This window comes from Kryptolebias marmoratus, linkage group LG6 (genome assembly GCF_001649575.2).
Source record: "Kryptolebias marmoratus isolate JLee-2015 linkage group LG6, ASM164957v2, whole genome shotgun sequence".
Taxonomy (NCBI): domain Eukaryota; kingdom Metazoa; phylum Chordata; class Actinopteri; order Cyprinodontiformes; family Rivulidae; genus Kryptolebias; species Kryptolebias marmoratus.
This window is the reverse complement of record NC_051435.1, coordinates 6,406,150-6,430,690: the sequence shown is the minus strand read 5'-3', so window position 1 is coordinate 6,430,690 and position 24,541 is coordinate 6,406,150. Positions and strand designations below refer to the sequence as shown.

Genomic DNA, 24,541 nt, shown 5'->3' with positions numbered 1-24,541 from the left:
TTAATGTTGTTGTGTTTTTGTTAATGTTGTTGTGTTTTTGTTAATGTTGTAGTGTTTTTGTTAATGTTGTAGTGTTTTTGTTAATGTTGTAGTGTTTTCGTTAATGTTGTAGTGTTTTTGTTAATGTTGTAGTGTTTTTTTAATGTTGTAGTGCTTTGCACCTCAGGGCCACCGTATAAAACACTACTAGTGCACAAATTTAAAATCATGGATATAAACAATGTATGTAGTCATATAGTTTTGTTTGTGTAACAGCAGAGAAAATAGATTTAAAAGCTTTCAAGTTGTCCATGAAGGACATGTCTAATGCAATTGCCCAAATGACCACTCACCCAGAAATTAGTTTCTATTCACAGTTTGGTGTCCTTTAGTAAAAAAAAAAATCAATTTGTTGGGAAAGTTGAAGGAAGGTTGCACTAACTGCTGAATATACTGTCTGCCACCGTTCACATCCTCACTTCCTTGGTTTCTACAGTGGAGATGTACGGAACAAATGTGTTTTAACTGGTGATTGTGTTGCAGTTACTGCTCCATTGGGGTTTATTGTTAAAAAATAACAAAGTGTATTTTTTCCCTATTTGATAAGGTAGAATTATCTATTTTTAGAACTCATTTGAAATTTGATCATGCTTTGTATCTTATTCAAGCAAAATAAACAGCCACTCAGCTGCACACACGTCATTTATACACATTTTGTTTCTGTTTTCTACTCTGCTGTGAGATGTTTATACTCAAAACTAAATGGCCCAGCTGTGTCCCCACTGTTCCACCAGCATTATTTAACACACAGCACTGTTATACACCCCCTTCACACACATACAAGCTCACAAATACAGGAGGGACAGTGGACAATAAATAAATAAAGAAAGAACTGATATGATCTAATGGTAATATAATGCACAGAGGATGAAAAATATATTCTAGAATAAAATGAGAGAGGGAAATTTCGGAGATGTGATGTGAGGTAGAGGACTTACAATAATTAGGTCTGAATGTCAGCTCTTTAAACAAGAAAATAAACTAAAAAGCCAAGGGTATAAATGCATGGCTTACTGTAATGTCAGTGGTTTTGGCAGGTATTCAGAATGGGGTTGGAGGAACTACAGTAAGTACAGTTGAGGTCTGGTGAATGACACAGACATGGATAAAAACATAATTCAATTTAAGACTTCATTTGTACAAACCTAATAGATCAGTGACTCTCAAAACTGCCACAAGGTCAACTATGAAACAAAAATAGTCTCTTGCAGCTTTTAGAGGATCTGTCCCATGCAATACAGTCACTCTGACTTCAGTAGCAATAACTGCCACAAACAACAAGTTTATTTAATTATTTATAGTATAAGAAAGGCCTTATATTACTTGAACCACTTCAGCTAACATTTAACAAGAAGAAGTCTTGTACAATAGGGATAAAAATAAGCCTTTGTTTTCATTGGTTGGTGATATTTGTTGACTGAATTTCAAATTGCCTGTTTTCACTTGGACTTTTCTTTAACCTAAAGTCAATAAGGAAGGAAAGCACATAGTTGTTTACAAATAAAAATAAAAAAAGATAAAGAAGAGGAAAAAAAAGTAAGACTAATGTCAGGTGATGGCAGGTTTCTCTTGTGCTTCCGGCTACTTATTTTTCTGTGAAAACCAACATTTTCAGGACATTTGCACGAATGATGCGGTGATGGCTGTTTTTCAGGCGAATTTGAAACTTTTTTTATTTCCTATCATTAAAATTTTATCTGTTGTTTAACAACTGCCTTAGTATCATGTATTGCACATTGCTTTGAACCATAAAAAATGAAATAAAAACTGATAATAGGGTAATCCATGATTGGGTAATCCATTAGCAGAAATGTGATGCAATATTCAGCAATAATTGATTGTTTTAGTGACTTCAATAAAACGTGTTTAATTTCGTAGATGTGGGGGGTCAGCTGCCTTTCCCCTCAGCCATGTCGTGCTACCATTTCATTACTGTGACAAAACGAAACAAAACCCTTTTTGCATTCTTCACAGCTGCTAAAGTCTTGAGGGACTAAAGTGGCTGAGATTCTTAAAAAGCAGAAATAAAGACATTAGACAATAAAAGTATCTCTGGTTCAAACGAAAAACAATACATCACAGTTACAACTAGATAATCCCAGATTATTCTGAAATGAATCCAGGATACTGTTGCTTTTGGGAGATAAAGGTAAAACAATGACTAAATAGTCCCCCAATATAATCTCTGATATTGAAAACCTGGGAAACCTTCATCACTAATACATAAACCTTTCTCCTCACTCTCATGCAAACAACAGATACCACAGAGAAAACTGCTTGTACCCTTTTTAATAAACAAAGATTTAGTGTTTAATGATTAGTTGGTGGAAAAAATTGCAGACTCAAAGTGTTTTGGCTCAAAAATAGCTTCTTGTCAGCCAGTGCAGTTTTTGGTTCATTTTTATTCAGACTTGAAATATAAAATAAGTTTTATATACTTCTTCTGTGGTCCTAAGGGAAAATACATCACACTGTAAGAACTTTACTATTTTTCTTTTATGTGTATTCATAAATAAATAAAGCAGTAAATACCATACTCCATAAGCATAACAAAAAATTACAACAGTAAAATATACATCTGCAATGTAGATGTATATTTTATTTATTTATTTATTTTTTTAATCTAAACTCTCTGCATATTGTACACGTTCATGCTTACTTCTCTAATCAAGGTGCTAAATGATATTGAAAGTAATTCCTAGTCTGTATTTCATTTTCCAGATTTTTTTGTTTTTTGTTTTTTTTTTACATAAAAATAATTAGTTGAATGAATCCCCAGCCTTATTTGGTTTTAAATATATGTGGTATGTGGTATTTTAAGCTGTTCACCATGAGCTATCAACACATTTGAATGTTCTATAAATATTAATATTGCATACTTTATTTTGTAAACCTTGCATCACATATTTCTTTTCAATAAGATAGAGAAGTTGTTTGGAGTTGACAGTGGGGTGAAAGTGTCAAGTGATTACACACAGATGTCTGTCACAGTCTGTGAATAGGCTATCAGGAAGGACAGGAAATCAGACACAGCAGGTAACACGAGAGTGGTGATATAGTTCAGCCACAAAGGCACAGTACTCTTAATCTCCAACAGATTGCGGCTCAGTCTGGTCTGTAGTTACGGTACGAGGTAAAGAGGGAAAGCAGAGAATGAGGAGGTAATTTCCTTAATGCCTGTAAGACAAAGCATATTTGAAAAACAGTTGGAGCTTGTTAGACGTGTAAATGTGATCTAAAGAGGGAAAATGACGCATAGTGCATTATTTGTGAATTAATAGGCACACATTCTTATTTTCTATTTTTATTTATTTTTTAGTTTTTGAATGGAGAGCAAAGTGAAATGTGCTTAGGAAGTTGTTGGGAGTCAAGTAAGTATGAAAAGTCTAGGAGAGGTTGCCTATTCTTGCAGAAATCTTAAAACTGTCCGATTAAACTAAAGTCAAACTTTTCCCTACTTTGGTTTAACATGAGGCTCTGTGCAAAAGATAATCAATATAAATAGGAATAACAATTTATGCAGATTCTCTGAAGACAATATTTTTAGACAATTTAAATCAACAGCTAATCACGTGTGTGGGTCGTGTGTGTGTAGGGTGGACCATATTATGTGTGTGAGGTTGTGAGCTGCCTGATGACTTTACTGAAGGACGTGAAAAAGGAAACTAGAGGGAAAGCAGAAAACCTAATAAAGAAAGTGTTAAATAGGAGTCCATCCATCCATTCATTATCTACCAGAACTAACCTCTGTAACATTTGTATTTCTCTTTAATTTTAATTACATGGGTAAATCTATACAGATGAGCACAATTGTTTCCAGATGCCTTGCTCACAATGCTTTTCAAAGTCTGAAAATGAAAACAAAGAAAACATTTAGAAATACATTGGTATCTTTATAGAAGTGGGGTGTAAGCGTTTCTTTTCCTGCTGTGGTAAATATGAGTGTGATATGTGTGATTGGCATCTCTTATAAGAAGCAGTGAATTTACTGTTTGGTTGTTTACGCACAGCAGGGTAGGGTATTAATGATTTGTTGAAAGCTGTAATAACAGTTCTTTAAGCGATGCTAATATACAGATGAAATGGTTCTGTGCACCTATTTTTAAGTTAATAAAAACCCATTTGTTTTTACAATTACAGTCATAATGAAAAGCAAGTACTACCTTTTTCAGTTCAAAGTTTTAAATATAAGGGCGTAAGAATGAAAATAGTGTGGGACTTAGAGATTTTAAGCTAAATTTAACTTTATATAACTAACAACTCATGGCACGTACCATCATTTATTTACAAAAGAATGTAAAAAAGGGCTCAATAATTGATGCTTATTTTAGGGATCAAGAAGCTAAAGCACAGCCTAACATTGCTAATTAAATGAAGTTAAACAACTCATCACCTGCAACTGTTAGCACATTTAATAAAGCCGAGATTTTGGCAGTTTGCTGATTTGGAGCATCCAGGTGGGAGTTAGAAGGTAATAAAGTTATTAGCATTGAACATAGATATGATTCTTGTCACACACCAATTTGTAAACTGTTATAAATGTAATTCCCAAATTTGCAGTCCAACATATTTCAGTAAAAATCTGGTTATTCTCCATTGAAAAATGTCCAGGACTATTACCAATGATCCCAAAGATGGATGTTCACAAAGTTCACCCTGATGGCAGACCTTTAAATGCTCAAAAAAAACTGCAAAAAGCCTAAGAGCTTCATATTAGATTTTACAACCTTAGTTCATGACAGTAGGTTTAAAACAGACTGAACAAGCGGGGCTTCTCTGTTGTCAGGAGACATCTTCCTTCTAAACTAAACAAGGCAACGTGGCCTGATTTACAAAGTGGCATCTAAGTAAAAAACCTCTAGAGCATGTTCCTTGGACAGGCAAGTTCAGGATGTCAATGTTTAGACAACAAGCACGAAACCACATTTTGTGAAAACTAAACACATAATGTCAGCACAAACATTTCTTTCTAATTGTGAAGCACAGGGGTGGAGAGGTGATGATTAGACAAAATAAAGGAACACTAAACAAAGAAATACAGGAGAAACTCTAGTCAAAATCTCAAACCGTTTTTGGTTTAAGTGAAGTAAAATTGTTGTTAAGCTTTTATTTATTTTTTCTCTTACTGTCAGTATAGTTAGAAGATAATCATGCATAAGGACATTGATACAAAGAACAGAAAAATAAGCTATGCTGATTGACATTACAGAACAAAACCAGGGTCTTCTCACATCACTAACTTATTTTTAACAATATGTTCCCTCCCAGTCTTATTACCTAAAACTTTCTACTCCAGTCACATTAATGGACATTTTTCTTGTACCCTTTCTTTATAAGACGCTGGGCAGTTTTGTGTTGAGAGCACAGTTGTTATCTATGATCAGTGATGCAATACAGAACTTATAGCAGAACAGTAATTGTTTTTATAATTGGCACTGTGAAAGCATATTACTTTAAATATTTTATTTTATTTTTTCCATAATAAAGGCCCTGTTTGGCTTCATCAGATGCCTAGCCCAGAGGCAATTGTTTATGCAAAGCAACCTGTGTTTTATTGCAAACGCTCCATAAATTTACTTACACTCACTCATTTTCAAGAATCATTCAGTTCTACATGAAGCAATTACTCACATGCATTTCATCGTGTCAGCTGCCATCAATGGTGTCTGTCTCCAGCATGGATGTAGGCGACTACACCTTCCCATCAGCTTGTGTTTTGACAGAGTCTTGTGTGTGTTGCTGCAGTCCTAAGTGTGACGTGAATTTGAATTTGGTGTGTACAAAGACTTGCCTGTCAGGGAGAGGATGATGTAGACTGACGAAGAGATGGTTTTAGTCTCCCATTCCCTTTTAAGTTTGCTCTTGAATCACACACGTATAGAGACACACATACACACAAAACATGAGTGAGCAGATCTAAAAAAAAATAAAAATAAAAATCCTCACTGCATTGATTTAACATGGCCTCAGCTCTAAGTAGCTTATTCTGATCTCAGAAACTATCAATGTGCCCTTCACAATAACCGCTTGAAAGATTAGACTAAGCTATGCAAGTTTTCTGATGCTACAAGTACTGTATAAAGTATAAAATCAGTTGTTTGGCAAATAATGACACACAATTGAAGGTGAACTGCCTTCATTGTAAAAACCTTAAAACCTGCTACAGAGCACTCAAACTTTCACCTCCTAAAATCTCTCGTAGTTTTGGGAGTTTTGTTTTTATTGTACAAAGAGTGAGTGTGAAGGCTGGTGCCTCTTTTTTTGGCAACCATTATTTTACCAATTATGCTGAGGCTGTGAATGTTTCAGGTGGACTGATACATTCATTCAGACTTTTCTTTAAGCTTGTTAAGGGTGCAGCTTCAAAACCGTGTCATCAGTATATTGTTTGATGGCTGTCATGGTTACTCCCAAACCATTAATTTACCAACTAACATATGACAGGAAAACATTTTACAGATATCTAACTATAACATAAAAAATAACCACACAAAATATATATTAAATTTGAAGTGAATAAACCAAGTTTGACCAGTACCCTGATAGTTTACAGTAAAACTTGTGTTCATGTAAAGCTTTCAAGACTCAAAGAAAGATTTACAGTTTACCAACTTTCACTCACACATTCACACAAACACACACACACACCAACACACATGTACCCCCACTTTCTGATGAGCACATCAGTATTTTGCCCTGGAACACTTCAACATGTGCACTGAGAATTCAGAGATCAAACCGTTGACCTTTCAATTGGTGGATGTTTGTTCTACCTCCTGAGACTTATCCACCGAATACTTGAAGCCTAATTGTGGCCTGAATTTTTCAGGCAGTATTTTGAAGAAGAAATGGCAGGAGACTTTCTTGCCCTGTGCACCTGAGCTCGGCATCTTGGTTCAGCAATTTTACGGTATCTGTGTCCACGATTTCTGCTCCCTTTTAATGTGATAAGTCTGTCTAGAAAGACAGTTGCAAGGTTCCTGCTTCGTTGGCTTGAAAAAAAACATTGTCAAATCATCATAAGATGTCCTAATTCCATCAGAATGTCATGTGTTTACAAACTGTAAAATACATCGCAATACATGGTTCTATCAATAAACTAGGTTTTTTTTTTCAGTTGTCTTATGAATGATTTGTAAATGAATTAATAGATGCATTATGCTGTGATAGATAATCGAAAACATCACACTAAACTACACAAACTATTTGTTTTTTCCTCTACTATAAGTTAAACCTCTTTTTTCTGCTCTGTGTTTATTAATATTATTATTAACCAACATTTTGCTTTTACAAGCCCAGTTTTTTTTTTGTTTTCTTTGTTGCACAGTCAACCAACTGAACATATATATGATTATGGCTCACACAATCACCTTGCCTTGAGCTGTTTGCAAGGTGTAATGGGTATCCAGTGATGCTAAGCAGGGTTGACAGAAATCCCTTCAGGGAAAAGAGAAGGGTAACCTCAACAGTCACATCATAGTGCATGATTTGTAATAGAATACTACTCTTTATATCTGCATGAAATCAATAAATGCAAACTAAGAATATCTTCAACAAATAAAATTAGAACCAACAATGTTGGTATGCTTTTTGTGCATCACATGCACAAAAAGAATATCTGTAGAAAGCTAAATTTTTATTCATTCAGAATAAAAATAAATAAAAATAAAACTATATAACTAGAAGGGAACCAAACTGTGCTGCTCAGATAATAGTCCTCTGAAATTCACAAAACAGTTTAGGGTAATTTGAAAGTAAATTTATGCAAGTGAAGCTGTTGAACAAAAAATAAAGATAAGGCAAGGAAAAGAGACAAGATAAGAGATGAGATAACAGCCAGTGGAGATGTCTGGATGGGTAGAAAATTGGGAAAAATAATAAAATTTGAACTTGTCAAAGACCAAAGCCAAATAACCAAGGTAACAACCTCACCCACAGACATTACCTGTAATTCCAGTTCATCTGTTTCACACAGAGGTTTCAGTGGTAACTATTGTCAGTGGCACCATTATCTGCAGCTTTAATGTCAAACACGAATGAATCGCAGCTTCAAAAGTACACTATTTAACCCTCATTTTCTTAAATCAAAGGCTTTTTTCAATGCACAACCCAAAATTGTCAGAATGACAGGAACAAAGCATCTCTGTAATGATGTGGAGTGCAGAAAGAAGGAAGGAGGGAGGGATGCCCAGAATTTTCTGATTGCTTGTGCAATGAAGTCTCCTCTTTTCACTCTACAACATTATAAGTTTGGATTATGTTTTTCAGTGTGGCAAAATGAACATATAAAGGTTCAAAATGTAAATAAGATTGATTTCATTGAGCCAATATGTAGCAGTTCATCTGTGTTCTCCACTGTTTACAATCAAGAGGTCATTGAGTGTGTGGGTTGGAAAAGTTGTCAAACTTTCTGCATTTTGACCTACATTATCTTTAACAAATATAAAGTTTTCCCAAAGTAAATTAGTTTGTGGTTTATATCAGGGCATATTTATATTTAACACAAGCTGGGTATGAACTTGTACTGTTTATTTGCCCTGACTAATCTATTCCTGAGGGAACATGGTTTTATCACACCATTGTTAGCTTTAGAATGATAGAGTCTCACAGGACATTCATTTTGTGCCTCATCAAACTTGATGATGTGAGCTGAACATTCAAAGCTAGCAGTAAGTAGGAAAATAGTATTGTTCACTGTTTTAGTTTTTGGATCAGATTTTTGTTGATCATTGCTGTCAGCTACTTCAAATGGTAAATACATATAATTGTGTTCTCCTAAAAGTGTAATTTCACATGATCCTTAATATGTAAGCCTAAAGAGTATTTTTAAATAGTGCCTCTCCATAAAGTAAAAGAAAAATTTAAACAGGTTCCTTTCATAAATGGTGATAATATGTGATGTTACCTGTATTCACCTGGCAAACCTTCTTATAGTTGTCTTACTCCTCCACTGTAGTTTGAGACTCACCTTTCCTTACCCCCCTTATCAGCAAAAGTACTGCAGGAATACACAGAGCGGCTCCAATCCACACTGTCTGAGCTCATCAGCTTAATCTCCAGGCAGGTCAATATAGTGCTCCAAACCTTTTCATGTTTCCATGCTTCATCCCTGCCTCATCTCTACCAACATCCACTCATCTATATGGGGGGTACTAAGCTGGTCAGGATGTTTGTCCGATGAGACACAACCCCCATTCAGGGTTTCCTATGAGACTCCTCGGATGAGACTCAACCTTTAGATCAACTCAACCTCTCATCCACTCTTCCTCATCTTTAATAAACATGTAAACTCACTTTGTCATGGTGTGTTTCCTGCTAGTGGGAAAGTAACAGGAAACATGTCAGATAGTCTAAAGTCAAAAACTAAATTCATAGTATAAAATCTTTTTCTGGTCTCTGATTTGTTTATACAAGTTAATTTATTTTTTCCAAGAATGGATGGTACACATGGTTCCTTTTCTGTAAAAATGCCTACATTACAGTATGTATACTTCCTTAACTTTGTGATATCATCAGACTGGGACGGCCAGGGGTGGACTGCTTCTGTCAGCATGAAAGCGGGGCAGCTGTACTTCAACTGCAGTTCCTCATCAATGAGGTAAGCTTTAAACCATGACATTGCTTTCAACCCACCAATTATGAAAATAGACTGATCTAATTCACTACAGTTTTGCACAGCTTAAAAAAATGACAAACAAAATAAATTAAACATGCTGTTTTCCTGCCTTACAAATCAAACACTTAACGTCCTGACTCTGAGTGCCAATGGTTGGCCTCATTAACTAAGAGCTTGATGTATCACATTGATGTGAGATAATCAATAATATTCACCTCGTCTGTAAAAGGTTTGGCTCATTAGTTAATATGGACAATGCTTAGTGGGATGGAATATCAAAAAAATATAATGTGACCATATAAATTAAGCAAAACATTTTTATAGAGAAATGTCAAAAATGACACTGTTAAACAAACATTTGATTTAATTATTGCAAAGAAAGGATGATTTTGACTAATATTTGCTAAAGTACAGAAACATTGTTTTTTTTTCCTTTTTACCTTTGAAACTTTTTCAGACTGCCCCTTTACCTGTTGAAAGATGATACAAGGACTGCCTTGTGGAGGTGTTTGTGTCAAGTATATGATTTGAGGATGCTAACAGTCATTTAATGCATTTTCAACAAAAATCTGTAGGTGTATTAGGGAAAAAATAGTCCTTGTGTTTAGTAAAGAGCAGAAGTCAGGTCAGAATCATCGAACATGAAGCTTTCTCTTCTCCATCTCTTCTTTTATTTTGCTGTTTTTTTTCTTTTCTTTTTTTTTTGCTTGAGCATCTTTATCCAGTTTATTTCTTTTTAAGCCCACTGGCTCTTTCAGCCCACTTCACCATCACTCATGGCCTACTTGTGATGTGTCTGTGGCAAATGGAGGTGGATGGGCTTGAAGAGGGGTTTGTGTATTTGTATGACAGGTACTGACTTTGTATGTGGGTGTAACTATGTGTATAAGAGTTTAAACACTCAAATGCGTAGTAAGTTGGTATATGAGTGTAACATTCTGTGTGTTGCTGAAAGCTTACATGCTTCACCGATATTTGGGATCAAGCAGATTTATAAAACCATGCATTCATGTTTGACTGACTCTGTGTCTGTTTACGTGTCTGTGCCACTGATGCAGTTTTGTTTCCACAAAATTGCTCACTGCAATTCCCATTTATGCTTTTAAAAATCTATCTTTACTTTGGACTTGTTTCATATTTTCAGCACAGGCATATTTCAGTTTTTTTCCTCTTATATACTATATATGTATCTGCACAACAATTCAGTATCTTCCTGATTTTTAACAGAATAGCTAAAAAAATGCTCTTTTTGTCAAAGCTCTTTCTTGGTTTCAGTGTGTTGGGTGTCAGATGGCCTTTTAAACTCTTGACTTACACACTCAGGCAGGCCCCTTGACATTCAGTGAAGTGCAATGACCTATTCCTATAACTTGTACAAATTCACAAAGCAGGCAGCTACTTGTACAAAATTGTGTCCATGCATTAAGAAGATCTATATTTTCAATAAAAACTTTAAACTACACAGTTTATTGTTCTAAATCTGATTGATATTAAATTAACTTAGTAAGTCAAAACCCACAAAATGTCAATGTTTCATCACAAAGAAACTTCAACATAAAAAATAAACTCTAACCGTCCATAAACATCTGTGATGTGATGAACCGCCCAGCATAAAGATGCCAAACGTCATGTTTGATTAACTTCTGTCAGTGGCATTTCAATCAAACAATGGCCAAATATTTAAACTGGATAGGGGAAAAAAATGCACCTCTTGTTACTTCCTTTCAGTTGCACTGCCTCTAAATTAAAACTGTGACCTGCTGCCAAAGTATTTTTTTAAGCTGCTTTATTTACAGTAATTATTTATTTTTGGCGCTGTTTGCTGAATGTTACTGTTCTGTTAACTACTATGGAATAATGCACTGGGGGTCTGCATTTCATTCAATTACATGTTCTGTCAAACAAATAATAAAAGCTGAGTTATCAAGAAACAAAACAGACGAACAAAAATAGTACAGATTTCTATTTTTATTCAAATTAAAAGATTGAGCTGTGAGATCAATATTTATTACTGTCCAATCTCTAATGTTCTGAGTCCAACACATAAAGAAATTATTTGTGCTTGATGTGACATTTAAAGGAGAGGAAGCTCGCATGACAAAACTCTTCAGCTGCAGACTTCCTGAAATAACCAAGAAATGCAAGGGCCTGACTTAATTTTTCACCTTATAATGTCTGTAGTCATTTCAAATTGTCACTTTCCCAATTTTATTTCCCAAAACATGATGCTTTAGTAGAAAAACAGCAATAGCAACCAGAGGGAAATGCTGTCTGAGTTAATAAATTTAATTTAGCTGAGAATGAAAATTGACTGAAACAATGTTGATGCACATGCTAGTTAAAGGCCAAATACATTGATAGTTATACAATATCATTATATCAAAGCAATTAGATTGTGAAATAAATTAACCTGTATTATTTGTTAGAAATGTTGGCAAACACACAAAAATATGCAGTTTAAAACATAATAATAAAATAATAATTTGATGATGTTTTATGGCAAAATGCTGCTCAAGTTAATGAGAAATTTCTAATTCCATCAGTACAAAATAGTTTTAATCTTCCTCGGGTAGCAAATATATTGCATAGCAAGATGGAAATGAGTCCAACAGAAAAGAAAGCTCTCAATAAGGTGAAATTATATTAAGAAGTTCATTTTCTGAACCCAGTATTCATCATTACACTTCCTGTTGCTTACGTTCAACTTGGATGAGCTGCTTCATAACTTTGTTTTTATAAAGAGACAGGACATCTAACAAAATTAGTGTCAGTGTTTGGAAACGTTCCAAATAATTATTTTATCATTAATTTCTTTTCATTCTTTGATTAATTTTTCACACAGACCTTTTTATGCATTTGTAATCACATTTCAAATTTATATTTATCATAAATAATAAACTAACCAGTCAGAACTGGCAGATTTTTAATAATGCATATCCATTCATTCTTAATCCTCAAAGATAAGTTTTCACAGTGCCTAATAATTTTATCCTCTCACTGTATTTAATCCATATTTTTTAGATTTCTTTTTGCATTATTTTTGAAAAAAAAATGTAGGCAATCATTGTTGTTTTTGCTTCACAGTGTTGAGTGATGGATTTTGTGAGTAAGGGGGAAATGTCACCAATACTGAAATCAGTGGGAAGCAGACTATGCTATATTACAGTCTTTAATCCCATGATTAGGTTTGTAATCTAAAGCTAATTCTCCCCGGGCTCCAGTCTTTACAGTGATGCCCTGCAAGCAAAGTCTCACTGGGAATTTAAGTGTGATCACAGTTTTTCTCAGAAGTTGGGCTGAAACCAGCTGTCGCTATAATTCAGCACAAGGATTTGTTATTTCACTTTCACATTTTTCATTCAGTTTACTATGTATAATAGAAGCAGTTGCCCAAATGTTTGCTGACTAAACTTTGCAGATATTTTTAGATTCTGATTTGGAAACTGTGCAGAAGATTAAACTATCTACAAAAGCTTATTAGCTCAGAAAGAGTTTTTCATTGCTGTGGTGTTAATTAGAAATATTTACAGCAGAAGAAGAGCAAAAAAGAACTGTTGGATTAAGATTTTTTTTTCTTACTGGAATTCTCTTTTTTGGCTCAAAGGATGTTACCAGGAACATATGACACTTGAGTACTTGGTCAGTTTTGCATCAAGGGTGGGTAGTCTTATCCATTCTTTGAGCAGCTTTTGCAACATTCAGTTAGGTCTATGAGTTTCAAAGCAGTCCAACCACTGCAGAGTCAGTCTTCTTTATCAGCTATTTATGTTTCTTTGATTCATGATGCTTCTGACCCAACAGATGGCTGCAAATAAAATTATTCTCTCTATAACTGACTGACAGAAGATATGCATCATCTTACTGCAAAAAATAAAAGCAATAGAGTCTGCTCTTTTGTTTCTTGTAAACACCCCTAGTGTTGTATTTTTGGACCTATTTTTTTATCCAAGTAAATGTTCAGGTGTACACTGGATATACCCCTCTAACTGTAGAAATATCTGAGGATTTCTGCAGCTGACAGGATTTAGAGTTGAGGTTTACAGATGATGAAGAAAAATGATGAGAGTACAGTCCTCTCTGGTGCTCCATCTCTACTGACCACCACCTCCTACACACACACCTGGATTTTAAGAGCTCCTCACACTGCAGTTTGTACTTTGTTAAAAGCACAATCGCAGCTCATGATCCTCAGAGTAGTGTCCACTTTGTTCAAACTGGAGGAGGAGGTAGATGGATAGGCACTGGTCTGTCAGGATAGAGTTTACTTGTAATATTTGTAGCTGGAAGGTATCTACACTGTTACTGGAACATTTTTAGAATGCTGCATATGCTGTATTTGCAAAACTGTTTTTACATGATAAACACACTTACTGAGTAATTAATTTCAGTTTGTTCAAAGACAATTTACGAAACAAAGCAATTGAGATACACCATTTATGCTGCATTTTTTTTACCCATAGTTAATTCTGACATAGCTAAAAAGGTAATTTTTCACCTGACAAACTTAGAATGCATACTGCAGTAATCATTGACAACAATGTAATCAAACATGTATGCTCTTATAAATACCTTAAGGTTTTAGTTGATCACAAACTTCAGTGGACTGATTGCACAGAGTACCTGTGCTCTAAACTGGCTAAATATTTGCTATAATATTTGCAAGAATCAGTCAGCCATTCTGAAGACTTGAATTAGATCTAAAAGTAATGTTTCCATTCAAAAACCTGTTCGATATCTGTTTTCTTTCCTTAGGGGGCGCTGGTCACAGCCTGTGCAGATGACACGCTACACTTGTGGAACCTACGCCAGAGGCGACCAGCTGTCCTGCATTCACTCAAATTCAACAGAGAGAGGTAGGAAAAACAGTTTCTGCTTGACAAACACCAGTGTGTCTGCACCGTTTGTGTCCACTCACAAACGGTGCAGACAAACTCCACACTTCGCTCCAGTGAAAGGTGAATCTCACTGTCAGTGTGCATCAGTAGATTCAGTTTTAGGCTGTCACAGGTGTGACTTCCCCCCACCCTCTGAGTTCAACTCCCTTTCATCCTGTGCGATAAATCTGACCCCTTCTGCTCTTTTAGCCCTGTTGCACTGCTGAACTGTGTTTATCCATCATGTTTCATCAATTTTCCACCAGCCTTGCTCCTGTGGTCAATGGAAAGATTTTGCTCCTGATTCTGTGAGATAACTAACCCTTCCTCTACTTGTTGTTATAAGATACAACCTTACAGATATGTGTTTGAACCTAAACCCTGAAATTAAATAAAAACGGTTTTACTTGATTCACACAAAATGCCTTTTGCTTGGAGAGCTTATAACAACATATTGCCTATGTTGTCGCCTTGTTCACGATGGTACATGACTTCAATTTAATTTCTTATTATAAGTCAAAGGTCCAACTTTTTCTTAATGTAGTTGGAATGGAAGAAACATCCTTTTTACTGCTGCTGTTTGGCAGACCAAGCTGTGTTGTCCTCCCACATGGGGCAAAGTTCTGCCTTTAACTTTTTTGTCTTCTTTATTTGCTGTCTACTTAGAGTCTCAGAAGTACCAGAGAAGGAGCGTTACTGTTTTTTGTGTTTTTTACTTTTTGCCCAGAAGCTAAAGCATCATTTGTGATGCCTGAAAACATTACCACTTCAGAATCCGGGGTAAAACATTACACTGACATGATATAGAGTGCATACTGTTTACATTCTGTTTTGTTTCCTTTTTTTCTGCATTTTTGCATGATAAAAATAAAAGCTGATTTTTGTTCTAAAAGCAAAAAATGTTTCTCAAATAACTACTTTCCACATGGGTAAGATGGGACATAAAGTGAGTGTGGAAGCATACAAAAAGTTTTTCTTGTTCAACAAAGAACAGGGTTATAATGTCAGTGTAAGTGTTACTTTCAAGTACAAGTAAAATTGTGGAAAAGTGTGCTCACAAAACCATTCCAATTTGAGCTGTAGGCTGATCACTGAACTTGTCATAGATTTATCTGTAGTTTGCACTTTCATCGTAAAGGCTGACAAACTGTGAAGCCACTACATTTTCCTCACTAAGTCATTTTGCTGCTGATTCACATCTTTTGTGTTGCTTGGGTATGACGTCATGTCCATGTCTTTAGCATGATATCATTCATTCTGTAGATCACTGCAGACAGACATTTTTAAATCAAAGAACTTACCCATTTCAAGCTATGAAATCAAACTTTAAAAGGTTATCCTAAACAACATATATTGGTGCAGTTGGTCTTCATGACATTGGAATGAGTGCCTTTAAAGTCTTATTGCGTCTTTAGTCCAAAAACTTCTATAAAAGCGAGACATCATACATTTTTTTTCAGACACTCCTAAGATGTTAGTGGTTTCATTGTTGTTCCCATCCTGTTTTATAATTGCTCCTCTACACAAAACAACATTCTAAAGATACATTACCATATTACATATTATAATGTTTCATCATGGATAATGACTCGTAAGATTAGAAGATGTGAACAAAAAGCACATTTTCCAATGAGTGGAACATGAAATTAGATGTAGCTTGTAGTCAAAGCTATTGTTGCCTAAAAAAGCTGATGGATTACAATAATGGTCATAATGCTACGCTTATAACTTTGTTAGTTAAACTATAATCTATTCATTTTATCCTAGTTAAGAATGTTGCTTTTTCTTGCTAAAATATTTTAATGCAAGGATGCTTTTCAATAAATATCACAAATCTTTTAGTGTAAACTTGTCTCTTTGATAATTGTGTGTTTCCTCATGGCTAAGAAGCTACTGTATACCCTTAAATATGTGATACATAGAAGCTACCTTGGTGTTGAAAATCTCTATCCATACCTGTCTCTGGTGCAAAAAAAAAGTAGGAGGCAGAGTCACTTGCTCACAGCGGAGGAGCAGTGATTCACACTCTAAAACAAAAGGAGAAGAATATTATGAGTCACCCATCAGATGTTGAGCAGTACCTTTCTATTTAGCTCTGTGTTCCTGAGCTGAACCTCTAATAATTAGTACCCTAATGCCCCACCAGGGTTCAAAGAGAGCAATGTCTGCAAAGCTGTTTTGTGACAACTGTCAGCTAGGAGCTTCTGCCAGCCACTCGCTTGACTGGCATGTCAGTGTCAAAAAGAATTTGAAGAGAATCCAAACAAAACATTTTTACAATACATGACACATTGAATGGTTTCCATTGTGTTCAACACGATAAAAGGAGGCATTTGAGCTAATGTAGTCATCATGAAGGGATGTGTGTGTTGTTTAATGATACAGTAAGTCACTGTGGATTTATTTTAGCAGTTGTCATGAGTCACACAGAGCAGATGGCAAAGTTGCCAATTCTCTGGATGATGTTACCAACTGAGTTATTCTCTACATCTGTTTTCTCTGTTAAAGGTTTTTCTCTTTTTGCTCCTCAGCTGGCCCCACAGAGCTCAGTCTCTTTTCTGGGCAGCTAATTATAATCCCTGATGACAGTGACTTGTCCTATGAGTCAAAGCTGCATTTTGATACTTTGACAAAAAAGTGCCGATTAGTGCCCATTAATGTTTTACCTTCTGTTTACATCAGTTTGTAGTGGTGATTGAAATTTTAGCTTCATTTTTTCATATAGTTTCCTGGAAACTTGTCAAGTGGTGCAGTAAAAGTAGTGTACAGAAGTTGATCAGCCAAAAACAGCTAAATGATGTTGTCCATCATTTCAGATTCAGGCGTGTATTCCATCCTTCCTGGTGTTCATTTATACAACACCTTACTTTGAATACTCATACTGCGTTCAAGTAAAACCAAAAGCAAACAACAGCAGCTGTTCACTACTCCCTTTAAAGTCTACTATAAGATCTCCATAATGTTGTAGTACATTTGAACATAGCCTTAGTTTTGACCCTAACACGTGAGAGTTACTAAGAAAAAAATAAACCAAATTGTATTTACAATGATCACAAAACATCCTTATATTTGAATGAAGAAAGGCCCAATGCATGTAGTCCTTAAGATTATTGTAAAACTTTTGCATGCTGTGCAGTTTTCATGAATAGATTTCTTTCTGATGATTGTTGAAAATTTGCATCTCCAAGTACTTGTTTTTGTAAAAGTATCCTTCTAAACAAATAAAAAAGTTAAATAAAAAGCTTCCATTTTTAAGGAAATGTGTTTAATTTGCAACAAGTAAATGCATTTTATAAAAAAAAAAGCAGAAGATAATCCTCTGATACCCCTCCCCCACACCCAACACCCGCCAGTTTGGATATTGTCATATCCTCAAGCTCCTAAAATCCTTATTGAATTGTCTGCCATCTCATTTGTCTTCTATCTAATAATCCTGCTGCTTGTGGGGTGAGTGGCTGTTGGGCTGAAGCCCAGTGATTCCACCCCCACATTCCCTCCAACTCCGAGCTAATCAGCATAGACAAGAGTGAGTGACTGTGTGCGGATCTTTATTACATAGTGAAGAAGATACAAGCAAATGGCAGGATAATAATTGCGTAAGAAGCTGGCATTGTACCAATATTGGTTAATGTGACCTATTAATAAACAATAAATGCAATAGAAATTTATGTCTGAGGTTCAATGGCATCATATATTGTGGATGAAAGTCTGGGAAGAAAAGTGTTTTCCAGGCCCAGACAAAACTTCAAAACCATTTCATTTTATTGTCATCAAACAGTCTTTTCCTTTGGGGACCTGAGCAAACAATGTTTTGAGCAATAAGATGGTGAAAAAAAAGTAAAAAAAAAAATAAAGTAAATAATAACTTAAAAGTTAGCCTCCCTGAAAAGGGGCAGCAGGTTCAAGCGGACCAGATTAAAATAGTATTATATTTAAAAAGGGCCAATGTCCTTATATAAAAATGCTGGGTCTCAGAAGATTATATGCATTGTATTTTTTTAATAAATACCGTATATATTTAAAAGAGAAGAGGACAGTATTCAGTGATTTGAATAGTAGCTGTACAGTTAGTGAAACGAACTGTAAAATAAAAAGTAGACCTATATCAGAAGGTAATTCTCTAACATCTACAGTGTATTGTAGTATTTATTAAATAACTTGAATATGACAGTAACATAATAAAACTCTTTACATTGTTATGGCTTTTGGTTTTTGTGTCAGCTGCAAGATTATCAGAGGCCCCCCATCTGGCCATCCTTTAGAGGCACTCCTGACGGCACTTCCTAGCTGCATGAAGTGTCAAATTATAGAGAAAATGTGAAGTTAACGAGAACATTTGATGATTTTCTGTAACATTTGATGATTTTCTGTAACATTATAGATTTTAAGTTATAACAGAGAAGCAGAGAGTGAGCTTGGAATGCAAAGATATTCTCAGTATTTCAAGCTTCTGTTGACCGGCTGGTGTGAGATGGACAAACACCGGAACAGTTCGAGCTTTTATTGTTTTGTGAAAAGCCTACAGTGCTCTACTTGCTGTGGCTTAAATCTAGTTTAGCAAGCAGCATGATGGAACTGTAATAGGAGAGAAAGAGCAGGAGGTGCAAAGGTGGCCAGTGATATATATATATATATACATATGCTGCAATACAAAGGAGGAAAAGAGTTTTCTAAAAATAAACCTCAACATGGAGTGAGTGAAGAAACAACTTCTGTAAATGAGTCAGTGTATGACAACCTGGAAGAATGAGAAGAAACTTAGGACTATGATTTCTGCAGTGGCTTTATCTGATATATACAGTACTGAAAGTTAACCTTCTGATCTCATTGCAAAGCAGCTAACAACAAAAATTCCATCTGATTTTATTATTTTTTTGTCTTCATCGGTTGTTTCAGTGGTTACCTGCCATTTATCTTTATTCAAGTTTATTCAAGTTTATTCAAGTAATTAGTTTGTGTGGTGCTTTATTGTTTCTTTTCTGAGTCATACTTTTAATTTACAAAAAATGCATTTTCTTATACCTTTCAAGTTGCATCCTAATGAACATTGATGTGCCTGTGCAAATAAAAGCTTACTGACAATTGTCCTTTTGTCTGCCTGAAAGGATTTTCTGAACACAAAATTGTGCACATTGTTAAGATATCCATGTAATGCAATAAGTTTGATTAAGCGTATTTAGAGAATGTGTAAAATAAATCAATTCACTTTCTTTCTTGACACAAACTGAAGCTGAACAGTCTTTCAAGTAATTCATATTCTAACACTTGGTCTTTTTGTGTTTGTCTTTGCCCAGGATCACATTTTGCCACCTGCCCTTTCAGAGTAAATGGCTCTATGTGGGGACGGAGCGTGGGAACACACACATTGTCAACATTGAGTCTTTTATTTTGTCTGGATATGTCATCATGTGGAACAAGGCCATAGAACTGTGAGTATTTCCTGTTACAAGCTTCTCACCTGACAGAGTAATCCCTGGATGGCATTGAGGACTTTTAAATTTAGAAGATTAAGATTTTCCTGTTGTCATAAAATGGTCATTGATAAGGAGGTTTATAGATGTGAAGCAGCTGATTTGATTTCGGACTAAATCTTTGTAAATAATTTTTCATAAAATAAGATCAGGACAACAAAAGTTTGTGTCAAGACCTATGATGTCTTAATCCAGACGATTTATGAATTTCAACTGATGATGACATTGATGATTTGTCTTGTAAAATATAGCCTGTTTTTTAAACATTAAGATAGGATTTGTGTATGCTAGTAGTCAAAACAAGCGTTTTCTACTTGCTTTAGAAGAAAATGTGTGGTTATGAGGATGGTGTGTTTTGTCATAAGTAATAAAAGGCTCCCTTTTCCATCAGTGACAACCACAAAAATGTACTGAAATATTAACATTGCATTCAGATTGAGTGTTTTCTACAAAGAAAAAACAAAAACAAAAAAAAAGAGCCTGACAATAGTGAATATAAAACATTATTTTGAAAAATTCTACTTAATATGCAGGATATATTTCAGGATTTATTCATTTTGACATTTACTTTTGTTTGTGCGTGTCTGACTGTGTAGACTTAGAAAAACAAATGTGCTGCAAAGCGACAACTGAAGACACCACCACATACACAAATGGCACTCAGTTGCATTGTATGCCCACTTTTCTTGGCTTCTCCCACCAACATGCCACTCTTCTGGTGTAACCCTGACAAGTCCCTGACTGTAGTGTCAGTCATAAGTCACTCTTTTACCAAGCCATCTTGTTGTCTTATGTCAGCCCTAACTAAAGTGAACAGTCTTAACACGGATGCTTACGTGTGGGAGGTCTGTCTGCCAATCAGTACATAGGTCTGGGAGGCTGAAGCAACAAATTTGCAAGAGCATTCTTGGTAAACTGTTGTAAAACTGCCTTTTGTTCATCTTTCATGGACAGAACCGAGCATTTCTGCCTTTTGGGCACTGTTCAAATCTCTTTTCAAAGTAGACGGAGGTTGCAAACTAGAAAGTTGTGATGGTTTACTTTAAAGAAGCTGATTTTTAAAAAGGCAACATGCAGATAAGTAATGGGGTAGACTCAAAATGCTTGATTATGAACATTTTTTGCTTGAAAAAGACCTAAATATTGACTTTTTAAAACTGTATTTATACACTACTTTTACAGCTTAATTTTTTATATGTCATATTGCATGGATTTGATTTATCCTAATACAAAATATCTGTTTCACTGTAGCTCAAGTGTAATATTTTCACACACTATTCATGTAACATAGTATGAATGTTGACAGGTCTTGAAAATTTCTAATACAGGCAAACAAAGAGGAAACCTCCCATTATTAAGACTTAATAAGCTCATTTCTGACAGGCTGACAGCATAGCAATCAAAGCAGAAGGAAGTTAAAAAACGAAGAGAAAGAATAATTCAAAACACATACAACAATATAAGGTTCGGAAAATAAAGCAAAAATGGATTTGTGTGGTTGAGCTGTATAAGACACGGATTTGTAAAACATGTGTCACATGGAAAGCATTAGATATTTGGCCGCAGAGACAATCTGACAGCTAAAAGAAACAATCTACTAGTGATATACATACAATCGCAGGTGAAAAACTGTCTGGATGTACATGCTGTAAAAAATGTTCATCTACAGATGAGATTAAGAAAACTGCATGTTAAATCAGTATTATATCAAGAAATAAATGTAAGTAGGCTTATTTATATCATATTTCAATATAAGTTTCCCAAAGTGCTTCACAACAAAATAAAAACATTGAAAAACAAATGCAAACATTCAAAAATTGAACCAACAAACGTAATCTAAAGCAAGCCTAAAAGGTGAGTTTTAGCTGCTTTTTAAAATATTCTGCAGGCCTCAAGCTCAGAGGGAGAGAGTTTCAAATGTCAAATGTGTCTCTTTTCATTTTTAGTCTTGTGTGCTGTTAGCAGGGCCTGTTCACTCAACGTCAGGGATCTGCTTGGGACGTAAAGTTGCAAAGGTTCTGATGCTCGTCCATGTAAAGCTCTAAATGTCAAAACAGAATCCTAAAGCTGGAGTAAAATTCAAAGGAAACCAACAGCACATAAGGAACAATTAATACGTAAGGTAGTGAAGAAAAATTAATCACATGTCAGCGTTGCCTAACTTCCCTAAATCAGCAATAAGGCTTTTGTCTAATTGTTCTCATTTATGTTCATAATATGCATAACTACCTTTTAAAAAGTGCTTAACCCAAATACAACCAACTATACTGATTTTGGATAGTAAATAGTAGATAGTGTTCACACAAGAGCAGATTTGGAAATATAAAAAATAACTTTGTTGTTCTGAATAAGGCAGAGGTGCACTCAACCATCTCACTGGTAGACATTTTTGTGCACCTACAGCATATAATCTTTAGTTTTACCATACATTATAATGTATTCCATATTTTTCAATAGTCAGCACTCTGTCCATTTCTGAAGCAGAGTTCATGAGAAGTTGAACTGTACGGGAAAGTGAATCTTCTTTTATCAACAGACAAAAGGACCGGAGAAATGTATTGTTCATCTGGGAGCATTTCCTACAAACATGAATAAGGATGAGTGGGGAGTTTGTTTTTCCTGCTGTGGATCATTTAGTGAGCAAGAGCGAAATTGCCCACTTTTTCAAATAAGTGTGAAAAATGTGTGTGTGTGTGTATGCATGTTTACACTTCTGCCTGCATACATTTGTGTTCTCAAAGTGTTTGTTTGTGTGACGCTGATTCGCAGATGCATTAATTTAATTCAAGCCGAAGTGTGCTCACTTGAAAAGAATCTGTAGTAGCAACAATTCAGCAGGGGCTGCAGTGCCAAAGTGGGAGGACCTGGCTCTCATTGAAATTCAAATGGCTTTGCAACATATTTAATGCTCAATTTCATCCTCAGGAAATTCGCCTCAAAATGAGATATAAAAAATGAGATGCAAGGAGAAATGGGGAAACACAACAGCTCGGCGCACACTCTGCTGCAGTTCATAGATCCTAATAATGAATAGAATTGTGTTTACACCTTGGATCTTGGAATCAGCAGTGGCATGTCTGGCTTTCTGCTGGTGGGATTGTAAAATAAACAATGGGTTCTCAGCGACATTCTGGTCCTGTAATATATTTCCTAAAATGAGTTATGTGAAAATGGCTGACAGAACTGCTTTGGAAGTTATTATAATTCACAACAAAGCTAGATTTGTTGAAAGATCATTGTCTGGACCAGTGGCTCCCAAAGCTGAGGTCAGGACCCCACTAAGGGTCCCAAAACATTAAGTTTGCAATCTTTAGATAAAAACAAATTTGAAAATAATTGCTAGTTACTGTTTTTGACACAGTTCTTGTGGGATATAAAAATATGTTCTTATTAGTGAATAAAAATAGAATAATCATTATAACCCTTATTTACTTTAACCATAGATAGTTGGAGTCATAAAATCCTGCTGCTATTATTTTGTGGGTCAGACGCTGCAAAGTTTTGGAACCAATGGTCTAGACTTGGTTCCTCATTAACCTCACATGAAAATCTAGAACTATGCACCAGTTTCTATTATCAACTTTGTGCTTTTAGGAAAGTCCATCAAACATATTGACTGTCACCAATGACTTACTAGGGATTCAAACGAATATTCACACACAGTAAATATTATCAAAAATAATTTAGATTTTCTCCAAAATACTGGAGAATTCAAACAGTTTACTTCCATACAGATGACAAGAACAGATGACTGAGGATTGTGCAATTTAAGAAAAAAAAAACAATACAACAATCTGCACTGATCAATGGTTCTGTTGCTGTGTTTTGCTTTCATTTTTAGCAATTAGCTGTTTTGATTACAGACTGAAGACTTTGCATTATTTCAGGGATATGTTTTAGTGTAAAACACTCCAAAACACATTGCTCTCAAACATGGAAGGTGGTGAAAATAAAGGATGCATCTTTAAGAGAAAAGCACGAGGAGGGTAAATTTAACACTACAATAAAATTGCGTGCAACATGATGCAATTACTTTTCGGCTTGCATAAAAGTAAATAAAAATAATTGTGTGGGGTGATGGAATACTTGCAGACTTTTTTTGTTACGCTGTTAAAAAAAAAAAAATTAAAATTACTTTGAAAGACTACACAGAATTTGTAAAACAGTTCTATCTGCTTTTATTAGTTATGATGGAAAGTCGGCGGGAGATCGACAGGCGGATTGGTGCAGCGTCTGCAGTGAAGCGGGCGCTGTACCGATCTGTCGTGGTGAAGAGAGAGCTGAGCCAAAAAGCGAAGCTCTTGATTTACCGGTCGATCTACGTTCCTACCCTCATCTATGGTCACGAGCTTTGGGTAGTGACCGAAAGAACGAGATCGCGAATACAAGCGGCTGAAATGAGTTTCCTCCGCAGGGTGTCTGGGCTCTCCCTTAGAGATAGGGTGAGAAGCTTGGTCATCCGGGAGGGACTCAGAGTAGAGCCGCTGCTCCTGCACGTCGAGAGGAGCCAGTTGAGGTGGCTCGGGCATCTGGTGAGGATG

The 24,541-nt window shown here is 35.4% G+C and overlaps 1 protein-coding gene across 16 annotated transcripts in view; it reads left to right on the top strand.

Annotated features, from left to right (window-relative positions):
- stxbp5l (syntaxin binding protein 5-like) overlaps nt 1-24,541 on the top strand; it is a 130,307-nt gene that overhangs the window by 47,904 nt on the left and 57,862 nt on the right. For all 16 annotated transcript variants that reach the window (XM_017420695.2, XM_017420692.2, XM_017420699.2 and 13 more), the window contains exons 3-5: nt 9,556-9,637; nt 14,408-14,508; nt 19,824-19,958. In XM_017420695.2, the coding sequence (XP_017276184.1) occupies nt 9,556-9,637; nt 14,408-14,508; nt 19,824-19,958 (318 nt within the window). The remainder of the gene's footprint in view (nt 1-9,555; nt 9,638-14,407; nt 14,509-19,823; nt 19,959-24,541) is intronic.